This window comes from Haliaeetus leucocephalus, unplaced genomic scaffold (assembly GCF_000737465.1).
Source record: "Haliaeetus leucocephalus isolate CR32 unplaced genomic scaffold, Haliaeetus_leucocephalus-4.0 Scaffold395, whole genome shotgun sequence".
NCBI lineage: Eukaryota > Metazoa > Chordata > Aves > Accipitriformes > Accipitridae > Haliaeetus > Haliaeetus leucocephalus.
The window spans coordinates 322267-346235 of record NW_010972831.1 but is presented as its reverse complement, the minus strand read 5'-3'; the positions used below and the strand labels follow the sequence as shown (position 1 = coordinate 346235).

At 46.7% G+C, this 23969-nt stretch overlaps 2 protein-coding genes across 2 annotated transcripts in view; one reads left to right on the top strand and one right to left on the bottom strand.

The window, feature by feature from the left end:
- Positions 1–12751, top strand: part of LAT2 (linker for activation of T cells family, member 2) — a 17067-nt gene extending 4316 nt beyond the window's left edge. Inside the window, exons 2-13 of the mRNA XM_010573490.1 lie at positions 1014–1119; positions 1641–1680; positions 3233–3276; positions 4147–4201; positions 4867–4910; positions 5486–5524; positions 6114–6144; positions 6289–6344; positions 8211–8276; positions 9105–9173; positions 10061–10133; positions 12505–12751. Coding sequence (XP_010571792.1) covers positions 1032–1119; positions 1641–1680; positions 3233–3276; positions 4147–4201; positions 4867–4910; positions 5486–5524; positions 6114–6144; positions 6289–6344; positions 8211–8276; positions 9105–9173; positions 10061–10133; positions 12505–12523 — 624 coding nt within the window. The 5' untranslated portion in view covers positions 1014–1031 and the 3' untranslated portion in view covers positions 12524–12751. The remainder of the gene's footprint in view (positions 1–1013; positions 1120–1640; positions 1681–3232; positions 3277–4146; positions 4202–4866; positions 4911–5485; positions 5525–6113; positions 6145–6288; positions 6345–8210; positions 8277–9104; positions 9174–10060; positions 10134–12504) is intronic.
- A 3959-nt stretch (positions 12752–16710) lies between these two features.
- The window catches only part of RFC2 (replication factor C (activator 1) 2, 40kDa), a 7587-nt gene continuing 328 nt past the window's right edge, over positions 16711–23969 (bottom strand). The window contains exons 2-11 of the mRNA XM_010573489.1: positions 23201–23270; positions 22519–22560; positions 21997–22103; positions 20724–20825; positions 20007–20107; positions 19156–19313; positions 18721–18786; positions 18171–18251; positions 17711–17824; positions 16711–17023 (exon numbers count right to left, since the gene is read on the bottom strand). Of these exons, the coding sequence (XP_010571791.1) occupies positions 16913–17023; positions 17711–17824; positions 18171–18251; positions 18721–18786; positions 19156–19313; positions 20007–20107; positions 20724–20825; positions 21997–22103; positions 22519–22560; positions 23201–23270 (952 nt within the window). The 3' untranslated portion in view covers positions 16711–16912. The remainder of the gene's footprint in view (positions 17024–17710; positions 17825–18170; positions 18252–18720; positions 18787–19155; positions 19314–20006; positions 20108–20723; positions 20826–21996; positions 22104–22518; positions 22561–23200; positions 23271–23969) is intronic.

Sequence of the window (23969 nt, the reverse complement as noted above, 5' to 3'; positions counted from 1 at the left end):
TTTTTTTTTTTTTTTTTTTTTTTTTTTTTATTATCCCCCCCCCCCCCCCCCCATCCACAGTGGTTATACCGATACAATACAGGCTTGAATTGTAATAAGGGATATTCAGGTTAGGTGGTAGGAAAGCTTCTTACCAGGCAGAGCAACGACGTTCTGGTCTTTGGCAAGTTGAAGCTTCTCTATCCCTAGGGGCCAAAGAAGAAGTTTATTAAAAACAAAAATAAATTAAAATAATCTGTAAGTAAAGAAAATCTGGCCCCGGGGAACACGAATGGGCTAAACTATCTGTCCCAGACCCAGCAGGCTGTTTTCTGTGATATTTATAGGATAGGTTTTAAAGGAAGAAATTGAAGCCAAATCATGCTGATCATTACAAAATGTTAGCTGCTGTTTGTGGAAGAGGCTGTCATGGAAAGGAGGGGAAGAGTCAGTGTCTGAGCCAGCAAAATGCAGGAAAAAGTGTGGGGAATTTAACATTTAAAGTAACTGCACTGCAGGGAAATAGCCGGAGTGCCTCATACGGAGGTCTTGGCAGCTTTGAATATTTCCAAGCGCCTCCCTTTCTGTCTTCCTTTCTTGCTATTAAAAAATAGTGTCTGCTGATAATGTTTGACGATGGAAACGTGGGTTGTGGGAGTGGGGATGAGTAAATCCAAATGGGTTTTTCCTCTTTGTGCTGATGACCTGAGGGGAACCCCGTGAACCTCTTCTCTTTCCCTACAGTGAAACAGGGGTTCGGCTCCGGGGCGCGCTCAGGTCTTACTGGAGCGGAAAGCGTGTGGGCAGCCGCTCGGACCAGAGCAGCGCAGGGAAAAGCCATCGCCTCTGCCGCCCCGAAATACAACCCTGAAGTCTCTTCTGCATCCTCGGCGAACGCCCGGCTCTTTGGGGGTGTGAAGGCAGATAGCACATGGCTCTTGGCAGGGAGGGGGGGTAACGGCTTTCCCAGCGGCGGCCGCGCAGCCCCGCGTACCCCCGATGCTGACGGGGTTCCTTTCGCCGCTCCGTTTCAGGCTGGATGCGGCCGGGCCATGGCGCAGCTGGAGCTGCTGTGGGTGGCTGCCGCGCTGATGCTGCTCGGGGCCACCGTCAGCCTCTGCCTCAAGTGCCAGCTCTCCGGTAAGGTCCTGCCCGCGGCCCCAGGCTGGGCTGGGGGGGGTCATGGTGGGCAGACCCTTTTCTCTTAGGATGTCCCCTCCGTGGTGGGTGGCTTTGGGACAAATTCTGCAGAGGCTCTGGGGCAGGCAGGCAGGAGGAGGGCGGGCACGGAAGGAGAGCCTGGGGGATAAATTCATATATACATTAAATACAAAGAGGGTGGGGCAGGCACGCACCCAGTAGGGGTTTGAGCCCAACTCTGAGCACTGGGTGGGTTTTACTGGGGGAGAGAGGCTGCAGTTTGGGGTTTTGGGGACAGGAATGGCTGGCTGACTTGCTTTGCGGTGTCAGAGACAAATACTACAATTTAAACATGGTTTAAAAAAAATTAATCAAAACTCTAACCCAACTGCTGCTCGCTCCCTCCCCTGTCTTCCTGTGCTCCCAGTTGAAGAAGTTTTGTGAACGTGTTTTATTGGTCTTTCCGATCTTTAACTCCCAAATCGTCCTTTTCTGAGAGCTTTTTTCCCCTTGTCTTCCAGCCACCAAGCGAGAGAAGCAGCCGACTGAGCGGAGGAGCCAGTAAGTTGCCTTTCACAATCGCCCGTCTCCCCCAAACAGCTCACCCGGGGTGAGACCCTGGCCAGAGCCAGACCCATTTCATGCCTCACAGCTGAAATCTGCATTTATATAAAATAAAAGAATCCCAGAATGGGGCGTGCAGGGTGCTGTGCCCTAACCCAGGGCGCTGCTGAAGGGGTAATGCCTTCACAAAGACTAATCCAAATTTAAACTGAAGCTCTGACCATGATACCTGTGAGTCATTAACCAGCTGGAAAAAGATCTGGGAGAATTGGAAGGGCAAGTCCTTACCCTGTCCTGTTGTGCCCCAAGATGAGGTAGAGAAGTTGGTAACTTCATAAACAAGACCCTGCCCTTGGCTGGTGCTGGTGGGACCCTCTGCCAGATCAACCACTGACCTGCAGCATCAATAGCGAAGGAAATGCAATTGTACACACACACACACATCCCCCCTTATTTCCTTCAGCAACAGACAAACCACAGCTAAATGATATAAAAAAAAAACCCAACAAAAAACTAACAAAAACCAAAACCTGGCTTGTAACCTTTGATATAGGAGCAAATGTGGTGCAAAGGGGCTCTGCAAAGGCCTCTGTGGGGTCGGGGTGTTTGTTTCTGCCCCGCTTGCCCAGGACTGGGGTAAGGCTTCTGTGTGGTCCATCGCAGACTGATGGAAAAGCCAGCACAGGCTCCATCCCCCGCGGGCTCATACTGAATCGTCCCGACTTCTTGAGATTTATACCTGGATTAGGTGGTTTGACTTCCGGCTCGTGGTATTGTGTGCTCTTTTTAGAGATCTCTTTTGGGTTAGTTTGGGCTTTTTGCAAGCGAAGTGGTTAAACTCTATACATTTGCAGACTTTGCAATGAGGTCCACTGACACCTCGTCTCCCCGCCAGCCCTGTGCTGTGAATACCGGCTTGGGATGGGGGGGTGACCTGAATGAAAGCGGAGGGAAGGGACACTTTCAGGGTCCCAAAATCAGAGTTAAGTGCCTGTATGCGCCTGCTGTAGAAAAGCCATTGATTCCTCTTGTGCTCTGAGGAGCAGCTCTCCTGTTAAATAAAAGGTAAGGAGGTTACTGGGCACATATGTTATTTTTTTCAGGTTGATGTTGAGGGATGTTGGAAGGGGCAGGGACAGCAGCGGAGGTGAAGCAGTGGGGTTTGAAGCCATTTCATGGGTGAACACCCAGGTTTTTGTGGGTGAAAATGCTCTTCTGGTCTTAACTGGTGCATAAAGTGTCAGAGTAGGAATTACTCTAAACGGTATTTTCCTCATCCCTGGGTCCTTCCCTTAGCTGATGTTGGCTGCTCTGCCAATGCACCGTAAGCACATCTTGACTTTAAAGGGTCAAAGAGGAGTCCGGGAAACTGCTCCCAGCTCATACTGGTCCTGTGTGACGCACTGAGCAATGCATCTCGGCATTTCGCCAAGCCCAGCGTGGGGGCTGTGCTCTCTTCCCTCTGGTCACCAAACAGGGAGGTCTCACATCTGTTTTTCTTATCATAGACCCCCAAATTCAGCTGAAGTTGTACCTCTCTTTTTTCCAGGCTCGAAAGCCAGCAGACTTTTGGGGTGATTCGATCCCATTCCAGTGAGTATGAACATTGCACGGGGCTCCTGCGTTGTGGGGCGGGGGTCCTGCACGCACAAAATGGGGGGAAAGTAAAAATAAAAGGGTCACCTTGAAGCCAGGTGTTAAAGTGGTATGAGACCAAGATTGTCAAAGCCACCTTAGATGCTTCTAGGGATGCGAATTCTGAGCTCTAGGAAAAAATCTCCTTGCACATTGGAAATAAATCACTAAAACAATGTCACTGAAATGCAACGCCTTATTAACTTGGGCTCTGTGAAACCCTGTGAAAACGACAGTGTGGGTGAACCTGAATTGATAGGAGTGACTCATTTATCATCACCCCCTTACTGCTTCCTGTGGCAGGCTGGGTTAGGCTCTGACCTTTTGATTTTTATCCTGAAGCGAGCTGCTAACAGGGTCTGTATTAAATGTCACCATCTGCATCTGTAGGGCTGCTCCTTTCCCTGGGACCTTGCTGGGCCTGAGCCCCATAGCCCCACTACGAGCCTTTGCTTCAGCCCAGCCCGACCAAAGCTCATGACCTACCGACGCATCTCGTGGTGTGAAGGGAGGGGTGCTGAGCGCGGGAAAGGCCCCCGAATCAAGTGGGTTTGGGGGAGAATAGGCAATAAGGCAGCAGTTGGGATTGTAGCTTCCTCCGGTGTGTGTTTGCTAGCTCTGTGGTCTGCACAGACACCATCTTTTCCTCTATTTGTTTCCTGTTTTGGCCATTTATGAACTTTCAAGGAATGATTTGGAAGCTATTTTGGGACACATTAGAAATATGCTTGCCAGTACCAGGGAATCCTCTCTGGTGGATGCTCTGTGCTCTTTGAAATACCTGCTGCTGCCATAATAATTAACACCCTTTTTTTTTCTTGGTGCTAGCTACAACCCAAAGGCTGGAACAAATTAAGGGACCTGAAAACTTATCAATAGCAAGGTAGGTAAAAAACCCAAACAAAATCTAGCTGTGGAGCCAAGGTTGGATGAAGTTCACCCAACATATGTGAATGTTCAGGACTTGGGATTGGATTGTGGCCCCTATAGATGTGGCTTGGCCTATACTTAGAATCATAGAATAGTTTGGGTTGGAAGGGACCTATAAAGGTCATCTAGTCCAACTCCCACTGCAATAAGTAGGGACATCTTCAACTAGATCAGGTTGCTTAATTTATTGATGGTCAATATTGGGTTTAGATTACTTCTAGGTTTTCTTCAGTCTGACTGCATTCTACTGGCAACCGTTTAAATCGAACCCAAGGAAATAAGCTGTTGCTGTACATAATAGGTATGTGAAATCATGAAAAAGAAACAGCCATTCTTTGCTTATAAGCAGTCTGACAGGAGAAATGCCCTTCTCCCCATCACCCGGACCCCCAAGAACTACACAGCTGCAATAACTCTGCTGCAATATTCAGGCATACTCATTCCCATCTTGGGATTTGACCCCAAACTCTTCATCTCCCATTGCTTGGTCTGCGTCCTGTTATAACCTTGCAGGGAGGTTTCACGGATGGTCCATCTGGCTTAGTCGTTGCTGTGGTTTGTAACCCCTGGTACGGTTTGCTGAGACCTGGGATTTTAGCTCCCTGTTCTCTCTTTCAGGAAAACCACCGAGGCGCTTGGTGCCTCCCGCCACGCTGGATACGGTAAGCATCTCCCCCAGGACAGGCACTGCTTCAATGCTCTCCCCATCCACGCAGCCACGGGGGAAGCACCACAAGATTCATAAACGGGGATGCTGCAAATCTTGGCTCATTTGTGTATGTGCCAGCTGGGAGCTCTCACCGGTTTTGGAAAGACAGAGCCTCCGAGAGGCTGGTTACTCACTGCTGGACCCTGGGCAGGGGACAGGGGGTTATCCTGGAAACAAGCTGGGCGATGATAAAATTAATTCCTATTATTAGCACCTACCCATGATGCTGCACAGCAACGCTTAATAAGATCTAGCCTGGGTCTGAGTTTAAAATCCAGTGCTTTTTCTGCTCTGGCTGACCAGTCCTGGTTAGAGCCACAGGGCCAGATTATTTAAAATATCCCACCTGGCTGTCCCAACACCTCTGTCCCGGGATGTCCAACCTTGCAGCCGCTTTCCCCGGCCCCCAGCAAAGAGCTGAGCAGGGGCAGAGCTGCTGATGCCAAAATGCTCGGTGCCTCCATCATCGAACTGCTCCCATCGCTCAGCCTGAGCCTGAGTTTAACATGCCCCTCTGCTTTTCCCCAGGGAGCAGGACCGAACCCAGGTATCAGAATTTCCTGACAGGTAAGTGCTGCAGCCACATGCCCCGGGGGTTTGGGGAGGGAAGGCTGCCGAGGTGATGAGAGGCGACCAGGGATAAGAGCCGGTGGGGAGCGCGCAGGCGGTGGGCACCGCAGCTGGCAGAGCTCTGGCTTGGTTAATTTAGTGATTGCTTTATAAGATGTGTGCTGAGCTGATTAACGCTCAGAGTGGAGGGGGCCGGGATGCTCACGAGCCCTCCGCTCCCTCCTGGGGCGGCGTGAGCTGGTGCTCGCCCTGAGAGGATTATCGGTGCGTGGGGCTGTGCTCTCCTTTCCCAAACCAGGGAGGATATTCCTGATCTCCCTGCCAGCTGGCATGGCAGGATCTGTCCATGAGAAGTGGTGAGCCCTGTGTTTTTTCAGGGCCTGGGGTGGATCGGGGCTGCCTCCCCTTGCTCCAGCCTCCCGGCTCTGCTTGTGGACAGGCTTTGGGGCCGTGCCAGGGGCTTTCTGGCTGCTGGGGACATCTGCTATAGCTGTGCTCGGGGAATTTGTCCGGCTCTGCTTTGAGATGGCAGTTTGAGTTTATGCAACGGTATGGCGTGCTGACGGCAACCCCTTTGTGCTTGCAGAGGACTGCCTGCAAGGGGACGCTGCCTACGTGTAAGTAGCTGGTTGCTGCCTGCTGGCGTGATCGAATGGAGCCGTACTGGTCCCAGTGCGGTCCTGGCTCTCTTGTCGCTCAGGCTGGGAAGCCCCTGGGCTGCCTGGGGCAGGAGGAGCTCACGGCAGACGCTCTTGTTGCAGGGAGCCCATCTTTCTGGATTACTACAACTGTGCCAGGTTCTTCACGCCACCCAATGGTAAGGTTTCCACGGGAGCGAGAGGGGTTTCTTCTCCAGCCGCCAGCCCGGCTGTCCCGTGGCTCCAGGGAGCTCGCAAGACTTTTCTTGCCTAGGTCTGTGCGTTATTGCTGTATGGCCTGAAGCAAGCGTGGGGCCAGGAGACATGGGTTTGTTAAGTGGTGTAGCAGAGCCGTGGGGTGTGAGGGACACCCAAGCCCCGATCAGTCCCTCCATTGGCTGGACAGCCCGAACACATCCATGACTCCGATTGCACAAAACACTTTGTTCTTACTCCATTTCGTCTCTGGGCAGCAGCAAATTATCCATCACTGCAAGAGCGTGCAGGGTAATGAGGCCATTTCCCTGTTCTTAGCTCAGTCTGGTTTGCATGAGCAGATATTGCAGCCCCACAGGGTCCTGCCCAGATGCATGGGAACGGGCATGCCCTCCTCCAGAAGCTTTTTGCCAAAGGGACACCATCAAGTACTTTGTGTGCTTGGTTTAGGAAGCTAGTGAATGAAGGTGGGATGAAATGCACCGCTCCATTCAAATGCATCTTTTCAAGGCACATATTGCATCTGTGAAATGTTTTCACTTCCCTGGGTACGCAGCACTTCTCTGCACTGACTCAGACATCAATCTATTTTTATCTAAAATGAATTTCAAAACACAAATCCTATTTTTTGTTTAAAGAGACTTGGGGGGAGGAAACAAAAAATTTAAAAAAAGAGAGAAAAAATACCTTGTTTACCAAAAAAATTTACCTTTAAAAAAAAGGGGGGGGGGGAGAAAGAGAAACCTGAATGTATTAACATAAATGCTTTTGTATCCCTTATTAGTTTTAATGCTTTTTCTGTGGCTGAGGACTACCTAGAGGTAGTGTCAGTGTGTAGCTCTTACGGAACTGCTCTGAGTGCCTCGCTTGGCTAATGCCTTCCTCTCCTGCCCAGTGGGGTTTTGGGCAGCAGAGCCCTCGCCCATGCGGGGACTGCCTGTCCTGGCTGAGATCAGTCAACCTGCTGAGCTCAGTGCTTGTCCCCTTCGAAGAGGCTTTGGAGAAGCATTGGAGGGTTGTGGGGTGAGCAGCAGCGGTGCTTACACTGTCTGCAAACTTTTTCAAGCTTAGGTGCCATGACCACACGAACTGTTGGGTGTCAGTGGTGTTGTCAGCGTCAGTGGATGCAGGTTTTGAGGTTAGCAATATAGGGACTCACGTGGTTCAGCTGTTTATGGGCCAACCCAGAGAGCTGAAATAACCAGCAACAGAACAAAGAGCTTGGGGGTTTTAAATTCTTTCAAGCAGATTTTGGTTCTCGATGCTATTAGATTTTACATGCTTGGACTGGGGGTCAGTGCCTTCCCAGAAACTGAGAATAAGCCCAAGAAGACACTGGAGTCGCAAGCTTAACACTCGCTGGGAAGGAAAACCCTCTCCTGACTGCTACCCTGGGCTGGGAGCCTGGTGATTCACTCCTCGACAGAGCCAGCCCTCCCCCTGTTCACCGTAGGGACTGCTGTAGGGTTAGTAATTATGCTGATTGGTTTTTATTCCTATCCGTAAGAAAAGTCACGGTGCCTCAGGACCAGCTTTGGCAGCTCGCCCTCAGGTGGCTCGTGCCATGGCCGGTGCCGTGGCCGGAGAGGCTCAGCCGGCGCTCCATGGCGTTGGTGATGATGCTCCCACGGGGCAGCAATTGCCCGGTTCAGCTGCGCTGGGGATGCCCCGTTCCTGGGTCAGCACAGGCTGTCACAAAGACTGATGGGTTTTTAGCTAATGTGCATTTTGTTGTGGGAAATGCCCTCTCCTGCAGGTGCTGAGGGATCTTCCCAGGTCAGCTACGCTTCCTTAAGTCCTCTGTCCCCCCTCTTTCTTCTCTCCGCCAGAGAAAGAGGAGGATTCCCATTCCTATCAAAACGTCATCATTGAGGTGTCTCACAGCTCCGATCTGGGTAGGTGTGTTGCTGTTGTGGTTCATGCGTGTTGCACGAAGGTATCTGGAAGTGCAGAGAGGGACGGCGACCTGCTCAGCCGAAGGAAAAACCCCTCATTCACAGGCTTGGCTCTTCTTATCAGCTCCGTGCCGGCGGAGCTGGGGTACAGGGGCTGCTGCACGCACAGAGCAGACCTGGAGCATTTCCCCTTTCTGCAGGAAAATTCACGTGGTGATACCTTCCTGGCCCAGAGCTCACCTCCAAGCTGGTCCCTTTGACTTGGAGGTTTCTGCAGCAGTTCAGGAGCTTTGGGGTTTGCATTGCTTCTCAATGTTTTTAGTGTTGTTATAGCCAAGATTGATCGTGGTTCTAGCCCCCAGCTCAGGTTTCTCACCACACCCAGCCCAAGAAGGCTGCAGCCAGTGAGCCGCTGGAGGATGATGTTGGACCACAATGTCTGCTTAAGGGCTTCCAGCTTCTGTCCTGGGATGTTGCAATCAAAATAGGAAGTCAGTTTGGTTTCCTTCAGTGAATTATCACAACGCTTTCTGCATTGCTAAAGCCTGCCCTGCTCCTGCCTGGCTTTGTGTGGAGCGATTAGAGGAGGCAGGAGCAGCAGGGCCCAGTCTGATCCCTGTCCGTGCCTGCAGCTATCCAGGCGCGTGGTCAGGGCTGGAAAAGCGATGAGGCAGCATCAGCAGACCTGCGGCAGGACGGCAGCAGCCGGGCTGGAAACTCAGCCACGTGCATGGGGCGGTTGGGGTGCAGCGGTAGGAGGGGGGTTTCACAAAGGTCCATTTTTAGTCTATTTGCTGTTCAGCATCATCCTGTCCAAACTCTTTTTAGTCACAGATGACGCTGTAGACTATGAGAACAGTGCAGCGATACACATATGGAAACTCCAGGAAGCAGAAGGTATGTTCTCAGCAATTGTTTACTATTTAGGGATGGGGCTCACGGACAGGGTGCCTGTTGCACTAGACCAGTATAGACCACGCTCAGGGCAATGCAGCCATCGCACCCGTCTTGAGTTATTTTTTTTCCCCAGTCATCCGTGACAAACATCTAAGGCAATGTGCAAATTGCTACATGCACTTGTAGTTGAATGCCACTGTGATGGGACCTGGTGTTCCTAGCACTCAAAAGGCCACCATGTAGGTGGCTGTGCCTAAACCCTGGCCATGGGGTGCCACAGAATGATGTCACTCTTTTCATGTCTTATATCCTTCTACGTTTTGAAGTTGCCCTGGTGCAAGCCTCGTAATCCCTTTTGACAAAGAAATGTGCAGCATGCGCATCCAGTGGGACAGCCTGCGACTCTCCTGCAGTAATCGGGGGTGCATATTTCTTAAGCTTTAAACAACAGTTTAATCTAATGTGCGGCTTCCTGTGAAGCATAGGGGGTAGCCTGGCCTGGGAGATAGTGGTGAATGTATACATATATGTTTAAGAGCTTTCTGATATGTATTTAAGAGCTTTGTGTCTCTGATGTGGAAGCTGCCTAAGCAAACTGATTCTTGTTATCCTGTTTGCGCACCCTCAAGATTAAATCTAAGTCCGTCTCTCTTGGCTCTGAAAAGCTGTCCACGCTCGCTGCTTGCAGAGTGTTTGCAGATTTGCTGTGACCATTCTGAAGCCCCTTCAAGGAGACCTTGACACTGTGATCTGAGGTTTCTTAGCCCAGGCACAAAAACATGTTGGTACTGAAGGCTAAATATTGGCAGACGCACAGTGTGTCTATGGTGTGATGTGTTTTTAGATCATCCGGCTTACTGATCAGTGCTTCCCATCCTCGCCCACAGCTCTGCAGACAGAAAGCCCGGATGATGAGCCAGACTACGTCAACACAGCCCCTGCCCCTCTGTCAAAGCAAAGGTAAAAAGAGAGCAAATGGTTGATGTATTTATTTAGGGGTGGGAGGATTGTGCTCATGCGAAACAGAAGCTCGGTTGGAGCTTTGCTTCTTGCTGGCAGGGCCAGCCATTGCCCGGCAGCCCATGCGGGCAGCGCAGGGAGCAGGAGCAGCCTGCCCCGTGCCATGCCATACCAAGCTGACTAATGCAGGCCATGGAGATAAATTTGTCAAAGTCCATGTCCCAGCACCGCCCTCCTCCAACAGGAACTTAAAACTGCTTCAGAGCAGCTTCGTGCGGCACTGCTACGTGCTGCAGACAGGAACCCCCAAAACTCCTCTGGTCTGTGCAGCTCGGAGGCTGAGCAGCGTAAAGGATTCCCTGGGCTCAGCTGAGCCCTGCCTGCTGTGCTACAACCCCATATCCTGCCCCATTATCAGCAGCAACCTGATGCTGATGATAAAGAATTACGCAAGGCAGTTAAAATAAAAACCATCTGCGGACAGCTGCAGGAAGATTGCATGACACTGAATGAGTAGGTGATATAACAGTGTCAGTAAATGCATGGTAATGTATGGAAGAAAAAAGCAGCCTCAGATATACCAAACACAGGGACAGGTTCTGCATTAGCTGTTGCGGCTCAAAACGGGCTCTCGGAGGCTTAGCAGAGAGCTTACAGCAGATGCCACCTGAGTTCTTGGCAGACAAGCATATGTGGATTGCTGGGAAAGAGGAAAATGAACCACTGCTGTGCTAACATATAGATCTGTGGTGTCTCTACATGCTGGTTAGAGCGTGTAGTGCTGGTCACCCCACTCCAGACTGGACTAGGACTGCAGCTGGGAGAGGGACTGGGACCAGTATTGCACTCCTTGTCGGGATTTTACTCTCTAAGCACCTGCAGAGACCCAGCGAGATTGTCCTTATGCCACACGCTGGCAGCTCCAGTTACAGGCTTTCATATTCCTCAGACTGTGGGCACCAGCAGTGGGCAGCATCCAAAATCAGATCTTTCTGAAGCCATGCAAAGTATTTAAGATTTTTCCCCACCATGTAAAGCACAGTCACCCTATTGTCCGTGTCACAGCGTTTGCTTTGAACTTCAGCAGCCCATCCCGGCAGCGTTAGCTCTGACAAAGACTGTGTTGGAGGGGAAACTGCACCAAAGGCAGGTTGTGCTTTTTGGTCAAGGATTCAGCATGTGTCACCCATGGCACACAAGTCCCTTCCCAACACCATGTGCATGTGGTCTGGATGGTAGCAAATACAGCTCAGCCTGCCCGGATGCCTATTCCCCTGCCCACGGTCATCCACTGCTCCCTATGGTCCAACACCATGGGAGCCCCAGCCCGAGGAACCTGCTGCAGCAGTACCTCGCTGCCAGGCATCCCTCTTTGCTTGAGCAAACCAAGTGAATATCATAAAAATGGGCGGTTTCACATGGGATTGCAGAGAAACTTGCTTTTTTGCAGAGAAACTTCTTTGGTTTGGAAGGTATTTATATAGGAATAGCCAGGCATTGTGTTGGCTAAGCATCTGGGGGGAGGAAGCCAGATTATCCATGAAAAAATGAAAAGTGCTATAATGGTAATTTTTATAAGCAATTCTGCATTTATTCCTCTTCCACAGAGAAATTTCAAGGAGGAGGGGATTAAATTTCTGTGTTAGTCACAGCCTGGCCCTGCTTTTTGCTCTGGTAGTGGCTCCATGGCACCGGCCACACCAGACTGCTCTGTTTGTAACGGGGAGAACCCCCACCTCGTTCAGAGCTGAGAGAGGAACAATCAGGACTGATAGATGCCCAAAACATTTAGCAAAGCTGCTGTAATGACCGCACCTGACTTGGTGGAGAGCACTGATCAAAGCAGCGCAGGGGCTACCATAAATCTGCCTCCCAAAGTGATAAATGAAGCTGGGAAGGTAGAAGAGGGAGGAATAGCTGTCCTGCAAAGCACTGGTGATAACAGGTTTTCTGGGAAAACCTCCAGTTGTAAGCCCTAGCAAAATGCTATTGTGGCTGTATGTGTAAATAGCTTTTGGCAGCTCTGCAAGTAAACTAAAATTGCCAATGCACTTTTTGCCATTACAATGATGCCTCTTTTATAGCCTTTGCTAGCAGAGTAATAAAAGCCCCATGTCCAACCAACAAATGCCAGCACAAGTTCTCCACCAAGGGTGGGTGAATTAAAAAATGGGATCCTGGCACGTCTGTGCCTTCTGCTTTGCTCAGGGATCATCATCAGGGAGCACGGCTGGGGCTTCTGCTTAGATGTAGACATTTTGTAGTGTACCTCGCTACTTGTCCCTGGAAAGAAAATGTGAGCAGAGTTAAGAAATTGAAAGCAGGGATTAAAAGTCAGTGGACTCACTATTTTTCCCTCTCTTCTTTCAAGTATTCTGCACAAAGTCTGAAGAAGTCCTTTGCTGAGCTGTAGGAGCACACCCAGCAAGCACGCACACAGGGAGAGGGAGGACTTCAATCCCTCAGTGAAATCTCTTCTCCAAATTGTGCCCAAGATCACATAGAAGGGGTGCTGCTGAAAGGAAGAAATGCTCTGCTTGAAGTCCCGTGAAGTCCAACTGCAAACCTGAAGCTGGAGAAAGCACTCTGCCTGGCAGTGAACCACCAGCAAGCCAAGAGCTCGTTATCCCACCTGATTTTCCTGCACATCTACTCGAGGGAGGATGGCCAGTCCGTGCAGTGTTTTCTCCTGTCAGGCATGAAATGAATCGTTAAATTGCTGAGCAGTAATGCAGCTAGCTACTTTATTTGTCAGGGTGACTCATGCACGATGGTATTAAGACACAGGGATTATGTTCTGATTTAGTTCCTATGCTCTCCTACAGAAGTGGTTTCCTACAAGAGAGGAACTGGCAAGGCAGAGGTTGCTTTTACAACAGCAGTGGTTCTCTGGAATTAAATGAGATACCAACCTGTTCACAAAAGCTGAAAAGGATTAAATTCCACCTTATCCACAGCTTGTAATTCACAGTGTCTCTCTATGGCAGTTTTCCTTGTGTTTAGGTATCTCTGTTATAATGATAGAAACACCCTGCAACAACTGGGAAGGTCTGATCCGCAGCTGTCAGCCTCGGAAACTGCACCAGTCGTTCAGTAGTGCTGTAGGGAACAGCAGCCCTGAAACATAACCCTTGTCTCTTGAGCCCTGATGCACGGGTTTGGCACCATTGTACCACTTATTTATTAAAATCGAAATGCATCTAAAGAAAATGAGGTGGTTTATTACAGTTTGCTATGATGCAGATGTTGTCTGCGTTGGTTGGGTGAGACAGATTGGGCTGGGAGCACGTGAGATGACACAGAACAGTGTGTGGGATCTGATGGGGAGAAAACGTAGCTCCTTAAAGCCTTCTTCCTCAAAATCGGCTCAGAAAACTGCTTCAGGAAGGGATGGAGCCCCACACTCACGTCTCTGGGACTGGTAAGGAGGAGAGAAATGGAGCTAAGGGCGAGCGAGCCCTGAAGCAGGAGAAGGGGATGCCAGGTGCTTCCTGCTGCAAATGACTTGGCTGTATGTTTAGCAGAATCGCTGAGACCATGGGTGGCCACTGCCCGTGTAGCTGAAGCAGCGGGTGGTTTGGCGGTTGGCTTAGGAGAAGGTTTACTTGTAGCTCCTACAAATGCTTCCACAGGACTCTTACAACAGAGAAAATCTAGTGCACTTCAGGGACGTACACGTGCAGGGAGCTACAGTTGCCTTCTGCTTGCCCCAGCTTCTCCCAGCCCAACTTCTACTCACACCCTCTGGTTTCCTGACATTTAAATGCTCTGCAAAAAGCTTGCACAGTTGGGGGACACCAGCGTCCCAGTGAGCCTGGAGCAGACACAGTGACAGCCACAGCATGCGCTGGCTCTGCACAGGCTCACAGACAGGCAAGGAAACGAGGAGATGCCTTTGTTACTGAAACAGCGTGCCTGGCTCTTCCAGTGAGGCAACATTGTCACCCTTGGTGACTCGTCAGCACCTGAACAAGCTCCTGTTCCCCATGAAGTGCTGCAGACTGTGGACTTTTTGCTGGAGGGGAAGGGCGAGCTCCATTTTTCAGTGATGTGCGGTGATCTAACACCTACTGGTGAGTCATCTCATAACCAGAGGGAGCCATTAAATGATTAGGAGAAGATTAGCAGCAGTAAAAGATCCTTGGCACACAGCTAGAGAGCTCCCAGAAAGTTCTAGCCATTAGGTGAGTGCACAGCCAAAACATTAAAATACAAGATTTAGTGCTCCCCTCGCTAAGCAGAGAGGTGAATTAGACCAATTACATTTTCCTGGTGTAAGGTTCCTCCACTGCCAAAATCTGAGTCTGAAAGTTGTGGACCTAAAGCAGGGGGGGCAGGAGCTGGATATGGAGTATCTTCCCTCCTCTTCCTGGGAGTCTGAGCAAATCCCCCCTTGCAGCTCTCCAGAAGAGCTAGCTGGAGCGAGGGGTAAAGCCGTTCTTAGCTTTGTAAAGCTCCTGAAGTACTTTTCAGCCAGTGATCTCATTACACTGGAAGATATCCAGGGGCTGTTACAGGAACCTTCATCAGCATTATTACAGTCTTGTTCTGAAACACCTCATGGTTTTTCTTTGCAGTGGGTGCGTATGTGTGAGTGTGTTCACTGACGCACTGTCCTTTCAGGACTCCTTTTTAGGTGTGCAAGGATTTCTGGTGGTCAACCAAAATTGCCAGATCCTGCGTTGTCTGAACATAATGCAAGGAGAAATGACATCTCCCCTGGGTCCATGTATCTCTCTCCTCATATTAGGTAGGCAGCCAAGTGAGCAATTCACTTCCTGTTTTCAATTTAAGATGCATTAGAAAAGTAGTTTTGGCACCACTGGTGCGGCTCTGAAATGGAGCTGGGGAGCCTTAGCTAGCTGCTGGAAAGCAGTTGCTCTGCCCTCAGAGAGGGTGAGCAACCACCTTGGGTAGAACCAGCTGTGTTGGTGGTATCTTGGACTGATACTATTCCTCTTCTCCGGAAAAGTGAGTATGATTATGTGCCCCCAATGCTGTAAAGGGTTAGCCCAGAAGAGAGTCAGCTCCAAACTGGAGCTGTGGAAATGCAGCTACTTAATATAGTTGAGAAAACCACATCAACCAGGTAGGAGCAGGAACTGTGACCCTCCGTGTTTCCACCCTTCCACTGGCACCAACACAGCAAACCAGATGACGCGCAGGTATGTACATGCAGTGGGGTAAGGACCAGCCTCACAAGTCCTCCAAATATGGGGGTTTCTATTTTATGAAACTTCTACAGTAACATCTCTTCCTTTCCCATTCAGCAATGAACATATTTAACTAGAAAGCAAAGACAGAGTAGGCTGGCTGTGATGTGAAGCCAAAGGAAAATTAATCTATTCTTTAAAAGTGCCTTATTTAAGTTTTTGGGGACAAAAGCTGTGATGCTGTGTCTGTAAAGAACTCAGCAGCTTAAGCCCCTTAATACTAAATTATTAGTTGTACATTTAACAGTGTTTATGCTAGTAGTGACAAGTCACTGGCTAGGAATCAAAAGGTAAATTCGATAAATGACTATTACATCCATTATTCTAAGAGCTGTTTGCTTTATTCCATTTGGGAGCAAGCTCAAATGTGTCTGTGCTTTAGCTGTCAATTAACTTGCTCTCCTGCACTTTGAATTAAAAAGGGTTGTCTTCAGGCTCTTGTCAGAGGAGCTGCAGAAAGTCTTGATGGGGCAATTTATGACGCTACCAGCTCTTGCTGCTGAAACTCAGTAGCCCTGTGGCTGAGTCAGAGAAATGGAGGGTGTAACCAGCCACTGCTTCAGTGCAGGGGCCTGTCGTTGGGCTGAAGCCGACTTATACTGCCAAGTGATGATCAGTTTGGCACCGAGACAGCTGTGGTGCAGGCAACTGAATACTTGGGGTGGAAAGCGTCAACAGAATGGGCAGGGTGAAGTGCAGGCTCCAGTAACTTGTACCTCTACCACGTTTTGTTTGACTGCTATAACCAGAACATGCTTAATTATATTAAGATGGCTCTGCTTGGAGACACACATCTTGCATCTGATATGGAGGTGGTCAAATTCAATTTATATTTGCTTTCACTCTGCATTTCACACTTTACTGCTCATCTGCATTGGCAAGGTGGTTTCTAAAACTGAACAGACAGGAAAGTGTGATGCTGTAGCTTTTTGGTATGCTGAAACTACAGTGAAATGACATTATCTAACTTGGACAAGCAAGAACGGAAAAGGGAACTCGAATGCAGACTATCCCAGAATTTGGTAAATTTTTAAAAGATTACAAAAGGAATATCCAAAATAAATAGCTGGCACCATTAAGAAATGTGTAATCTTTCTCCCGCATATGTTTGGTGAAAATATATTCCTTCTCCACAGCACGTAAACAGCACCCAGGAGTGGCACCTGCTCAGCATGCCTCAGTTGTAACTTCATTAAATGCCTTATTTTGTGCAAAAATTTTTCTGTCTTGGTCTAAGACCACCACTCATGACCACACTTGAAGTGTAATCACTAACAATGGGATTCAAGTTTTTTTATTCCTGCAGACCTTATTGCTCTGGACTATCACAGTACTCTCTTCTTACAACATGTAAGAGTTCTTGGGTCAAAGTAAATTTTAAAGCTTTATTGGTCTAAATAAAAAAGTACAAAACATTTTTACAATAGAACCTGGTTATTTTTCTGTGATTTAGCAAAACCAAGGAACAGGCTCTTTGCATGCAGAACTCAGGACGCACCCAGGGCTGCTGACCTTGCACGCCAGGCCTTCACCTTCCAGAAAGCAGGCTTCAGCTCAGTGAAACATCTAACTTGCTGCCGGGGCGGCGGTCTTCTGACACAGTCTGGCCAGCAGTCCAGCCATTTGTAACAGTGAGTTCACACCTTCTGCTATCTTCATATGAGTGTACCCAATTTCCTGGTGATAAAGACATTGCAAAATCTTCTGTTTTCTCCCCCAGTCTAGGCATAATATGACTAATGACTAAATAGAACCTATCCCTTACTACTAAGAGACCAACTTCGAGTCACTCAAACTTCTCAGAGAAGTGTATCTTCTCATGTAAACCAATTAGAATGCCTTTTTTTTTTTTTTTTTTGATCAAAGCCTGTATTTCCCCAATTCCTTTATAAGAAGCAAGGTGCATACATTTGAGGACAGGTTTTAAATCTGAAGAGTGATTCCATTACACCAGTTTACCAATTGTCAACTGGCTGTTAATATAATTTAATATTTTACTGTCTATTGGACTAGAATCAAGTAGGCGCTTGAAGAAAGTTCTCAAGGAGTTATTTAATGCTTTGATGTAAATAATAAATTCAGTCAGCATTACATTTGTTATTAATTCTAGTTGATCACTGAAGTGACTTTTGCCACTTCTGTGGGTGGTTATGATTACATGTTAAACTTCAAGTCACCATTCTTGCTGACAAACTGATGATGCAGAGTGGGAAAGAAAGCAGGAATGAGTTAAGAAATACTTTTTTTGCGGTACTATATAGCAAATCTCAAACAGAAAACCCTGAGCCTGCCCCTGTATTAGGGATCACATCACCTTCTTAAAAACACCCAAAAGACCCCACTAGGAGCTAGGTTAGTACTAACCTTGATAAATTCCAGTTTCAGATATTCTGGCATTTGAAAGGTTTTACACACACGGAAGATGTTGCCAATCACATCTTCTGGAGAGTATCCAAGTCGCCACAGGTGGGCAAGAATCTGTGCAGGCAAGAATAATCCCTCAATTATCTGCAAAACTTATCAGGTCAGTCAAGTATATTCACTTTTGGAAGAGCTGTATATAACTACTGGAACTGCATGTACTATTTATCAGATGATTTAACCTCAGTTGTTTAGGAAGTAATTTCAATACAACTTGCTTTTTTGCTTGTGGGCTTATTCATCTGAACAAACCCCTGCATAAAAAGGATTTAATTCATCAGCTTATTTACATGGTATTGCCCTTATCTTAAAAAACAACATACACTGTGAATTCTTCAAAACAAACAAGAATTCTGTAGAGAAAAATTGTCTGTCTACGCCAACACAACACATGAAAACCAACCTTGTATGCTTCATCAATATTTGCATTTATGCAGTGCTGTATCATTTCTTTCACAAGCAGAGGATGAGGCTCGTCACATACCTATATCAAAGAGAAATAATACACTTCAAAATATTAGAAGACTCTCCATTAAACCTTTGGTATTTTCACAAAGCTTCTATACAGCTAAAGTACTGAATCAGACACGTTCTATAATACAGATTAAATTTTAACTAATATGACTTTTCAGCTATCCTGCCATGGCAGACTCAATGGCATGAAATGAGAAGACCCAAGTAATAGATTCGAAAGTTATCACTGTGAAATTTCCCAGCAGTTATGTGATTCATGTGCTTTGAGAGAGCTGGAAAGCCAGAAGGTATCAGGCATGCCATTAGGGACTGCTAGCGCACTCTCCCTTTTCAAAAGGCACATGCACTTTTTTACGGCCTAATGCTTTAATTGCTACATATGTAGTGCTGTCTGCATACTGGCAAAGCACTTTCAAAGGCAGTTCTCACACAGCTGTAGTGCTAAAATTTTAGCATCACTGTTTTACGCTACTACTAACCTTAAAGACATTTTCACTGTTTATAAAGCCAAATCCAGAATATGTGGACTGTAAGTTGTTTAATGCCTGTGAAAGAAAAAATAAGACTTCATTTATTTTTGGAAGTGCTCTACTTCTCACTCCCCTCCTCAGGATGAAACACACTTTTCAGAAAATGATGCCAAATAAGCAGTTTCCAATTAAGCAACAGCGTAAATTGCAAATGTATGCAGACTTTGTTTCCTCCCACAAATTTGGTATCCAGTTCCCACCAATTTACTTTTAAGAAACAGATCCACCTTAAAACCTCACAAAACGGAAGAGTTTAATTATTTTTGTGCCACAGGTCACATCCGCTTTGCTTTACCTCTCCAAAGATAAATCTTTGAGAGCCACAATTCAAAGGTTTTTTTGCTTTAAACAGAAGCCTTTGTTTCGTTGCCTTTCTTCTTTTACCTGTCTCATATCTCCTTGGGCTGTGAAGATAATGGCTTCTAGTCCATCATCTGTATATGGTACATTCTCTTTCTCAACAATTTTCAGTAGCCTTGCAAGGATTTGTGAATCTGTCAGCTTGGTGTAACGCAGCACTGCACATCGTGATTGAATAGGTTCTGAGGACAGAGATGCGTAATTAGCATTTCCCTCTTCTCTCAAAAAAATACCATTTGTTTTCATCTTGGAAGAAGGTATCTCGGCTTCCAACTCTTCATTTGTCTTCTTTTAAAGAAAAAGAACATGTCAGCTCTAGACAGAATATAGCATCTCCTTAAGAGCATACAATTTTTACAGTCCTTCACTTGAGCCCAAATGTGCTGCTTGAGTTTTCCGAGATATGTGCAAATATATATATGAAGCTCAGCTGCTTCTGTTCTCCTTGTTTTCTGAATGTATGTGTTTCTCATTGCTAAACAAGAAAAGTCTAAAGGTCTACAATGTGCTAGCCTGTAGGCAAACTTTTATGTTTCAGAAAGCAGGACAAGAAAAGGGGTTCAATACTCATTAAACAATACATCAAACATCTTAAACTGTAGCAGAGTTGGACGGAGATTAAGCCCAAAGTAAAGAAATCTGCTTCTGCAGTCATGCATAGCACTATCCATCAAAACCAGCTGTTCAGAGGGTTCCCCGGCTACACAAATATACTCTTCTTTTATTAGCTGAATGTACAGGTGGTTTGATTTTTCAGAAGTACCATGGTTTCTTGCAATGAGCAGGTCCAAGGTATTTCTGAAAAGTGCCTTGGAAGTTAGCCAACAGTATGGAGAACACATGACAAAAACTCCCAGGGACTAGCAGCACTTTACCTATGATTTTGTCAGAGGCATTGCACGCAAGTGCGAAGCGTGTTGTTTTGGAATAAATTTCCATTGTTCTTCTCAATGCTTGCTGTGCTCCATCTGTCATGCTGGGGGAGAAAAGAAGACAGATTTAAGCCCTTCACTGACTTACAGGTGCAGCCTAATAACTATTTTTACACAAGCTTCAGAGTTTACTGATATTAAACAGTGCTTTGTAAATTACTTGATATTCTGGCTTGATAAACTAAGCAGCTTTCTCTAGTCATGTGAACAAATCACCCTGCAATGCAGGTAGTCACCAAGAGCTCCATAAAACTAACAAACACACAAAAATAGATCATTACTACTCTGAAGAATACTGCTAAGAATACTACTACTTATATGCAGATGGAGGAGAATGTCCAGTTTTCATCCAGTGAAATTGTCTACGTAAGCCAGACTCTTTTCCAAGGGAAAGAGACAGTAAACTGGAAGATGCTATTTCATATCCAGATAAATTACAAAGTGTTTCACCCCAATATTCAGTATCTCCTTTGAAGCAATGATCTTTGCTTGATATGAGTAACCTCGTAAGAACACTGTTCAATGCATATTTATTTCCCAACAAATTATTTTTGATAGCCTGATAGGAACATCTAAGACTGTCCAAGAGAGCAGCTCCACAGACAGGATAGATGCAACACACTTTACATAGTAGCTGAGGTTAAGAAAAAATCAACGTACCTGTCTGCTTCATCAAGGATGATTATTTTATGCCGACCTTTTGGAAGTGTGACCTTTTGCTGGGCAAACATTTTGATTTTGTTTCTCACAACATCAATGCCTCTGGAACAATAATTCAAGTGATTCATGATCAATGGGGTGAAATTACATAACAGATTTTACTCAGCAGCCACATCAGCTGAAGCGGTTCTGAGCTCTCTATTCTCCTGCTGTTTGTTCCTGCCCCTTCAGCTGTGCCAGTATAACTGTTGTGAAACCATGTTGTAAGCCAGACTGCCTAACTGATTCAGATTTAAACACCAATACTCCTTATTTCTGGAGGCTTTGAAAAAATAATTTAACAGTATCAGTACATATGTGTCAGTAACCTTACAGTACTGCCACAAAATTACGTATGTTTGGCAAAAGGTAGGGGTAATAATTGAACAAGGGCAGAAGCGTTTAACAGTGCTTTGCTTCTTTGCCAGTACTTCACACAGCTACATCCACAGACACAGCTATTACTCAGAAGAGTTTAAGAAAAACAGCTGGACAGACTGCATCATTTTAGCACAACATGGGTGCTTTTCTAGACTGAGTCTCAGCAAAGACTTACTTTTAAAAATAAAGGACTTCAGTTTTTTGTTCTGTTTAGAAAATGAATGTTGTGATTCTATAGCTCTTCTATAACTGATATTAAAAAAAGCAGGTAAACTGTATTGTACTCATAAACAACCCTCTAGAACATGTCCTCAGAATACTTCAGGACAGGTCTGCTACAGAACTTGGGAAATATAATCAGCCCTTAGTGCCTGATCCTTGGAGCAGAGTCAGTGTCCTCTACATACCTAACACCCTTATCCTACATTTTAATCCTCAACTGCCCTTACAGTGCTAATTTCTATCACTTCACTTTTTTTCTTAAGCATTGAAGAGTTCCACTGTAAACAACTTGTTCACTTTTCATTCTTAGGAGGATCTTCATGAATGCAGGAAGCTTAACTCTTTAAAGTGAATTCAAGAAAACAGTACCATTATGGATTCTGCACTCCATCTGTTTATATTTTTGTGCATGAAGGTACCTATCAAGTTTATAAAACATCAAGTAATAATATCTTTGTTGATAGGTGGACATCAAAGATTGCCTAACTTTTAGCTGGAAAAATTGCATTAAAATAAGTACTAGAGGCCTTACTGTAGCATTAACCCTATCACACTGGCCTGAGTTGAACTAAAAATAAAAATGGATACTTGCTGCTTCTTTAAAAGTTTGATAAGGTTTATTCATTCTCACCTGTCATTTGAGGCATTCAGCTCCAAAACAGCATCCTTTAATGCAGGACCAAGCAGAGCACGCGCCAAGCAGAGGATACTGGTGGTTTTACCTGTTCCTGGGGGACCCTAAAAATGCAAAATGCAACAATTGCTGGTAAGTTTAATATCATTTTCTATGCTGTACACTCTACAATGCTCTCCCATCATGAAAAACAGCTGCAACAGAGGAACTGCAGGCAAAACACCAGACTAGAGGTTGCCTGAGTTCGGGATCCTGCCTCCAACAGAGGAGAGAAACACTGCAGGGAAAAGCAGGAGACATGCTTCAATGGGCACCTGAGGGCTAGGTCAGGTTTTAAAAGAAAGCTGTTCACCATTTGTGTATTCTGCCAAGAACACTGCTTGCTCAGTGGCCATACAATCAACATCTCTTACCAATACTTTCAGGCACAATGCAAATCTATACTGGGAGGCTTTTGTGGCTAGATTTCAGAAGCCAGGACCAACACAGTGAAATACAGTACAACACAACAATACTTACAGCAATTATAATATTTGGTACGTTCCCCTCTTTTGCGAAGACCTAAGAAAGAATAAAAATTTTTAAAACTATGTAACAAATAGTTTCCAATTCTATTTTAATAATGAGAAACAGAGCTACAGTTTCTTTTCTTCCCTCCTGCTTTCATTTTTTTGAACCTTGCTGCTTTCATGTTTTGTTTTTTCAATTGAACCGTTAGAAGTCAGTCCCTAGAATAATATGGAAAAACTTAAAAGCACTTAATCCCACAGGTCTTTAGTACTCTTGCCTTTCCTTTGCACCTGTTATATGTTTGCTAGTATAAGCTTTCTGTTAACAAATACCGTGTTCACAAACTCACTTGTCAAGGAAAATATTTTTCCTCCAGAAATTTATGTTTCTTTCTGTTGTTATATAAATTACATTTATTCATTGAAACAATATTATTATAACAGCTACACATTTTCTAAGTTGTATCAAAACAGGGCCAATTTAAACAACGTTCCAATTCAAGAAGGCATTATTTCCTTGAACACCACTCAAGCATGTCCTAAAATAAGTAATTTCTTGAGTATATCAGAAACTTTTTTTCCCACATACTCAGCTATGGATGTAAAAATACAAAAGTGCTTTTGGTCTGCGGATCTGCGCAGAATCGGTTTTTGGGCTAACATTTCAAAAAAATGAAGGGACAGCTACACACCTCCAACCTGCTCACTGTATCTTCATTTCCAACTATTTCACATAGTTTCATGGGTCTGTATTTTTCCACCCTGTAAAAGTAAAACCCCACACACTTCAGCACATCTAATAAAACTTTAATAGTGCTTTACACTGACAGAAGAGGAGGATTCCGCTAAGACAGCACGCGGCAAAGATGACTTGATGTGTCTTTAGGGCAAACGCTGCAGGGTGCCCCCTCCCTGCTAAGCACAGCATTCCACAACACTAATTCCTGAAAGGTTGTTTTACATCCGTTGGTATAAAAAAAAGGAAAAGGAAGAAAAAAATGCTCAACTCGGACACGAGTTTGGTGCCTCAGTCTGACAGGGCTAAGGGGAGACGCCGCCCTGTGCGCTCTCTCATGGTTAACACAAGGCAGCGATGACTTTGGACTCGACAGGGACTTCTTGCTTTCTGCCCGAGGCTGCCCGGTGCCCTCTCCCCACTCACTCCCACTTCACAGGCCCCAGCCCTGCCTGGACAGGTTACCGGCTGCAGGCAGAGCCCTGACCGCTGCCAGAGCCCCCCACTTCCAAGTCAGACCCAGCTCCTGCAGCCCGGCGGGTACGGGGGGAAGGCCCTAAGCCGGCCGGGATCGGGATCGGGATGGGGCCGGGGCCGGGGCCGCCCCGCAGAGGGAGGCAGGGCCCGGCCCACACGACCCCCTGAGCGGAGGCGCCGCGGGGACCCAGGCCCGACAGCACGGCGCGAGCCTCCGCCTTCCCGCCAACGGCGCGCCCCGCCCCCCG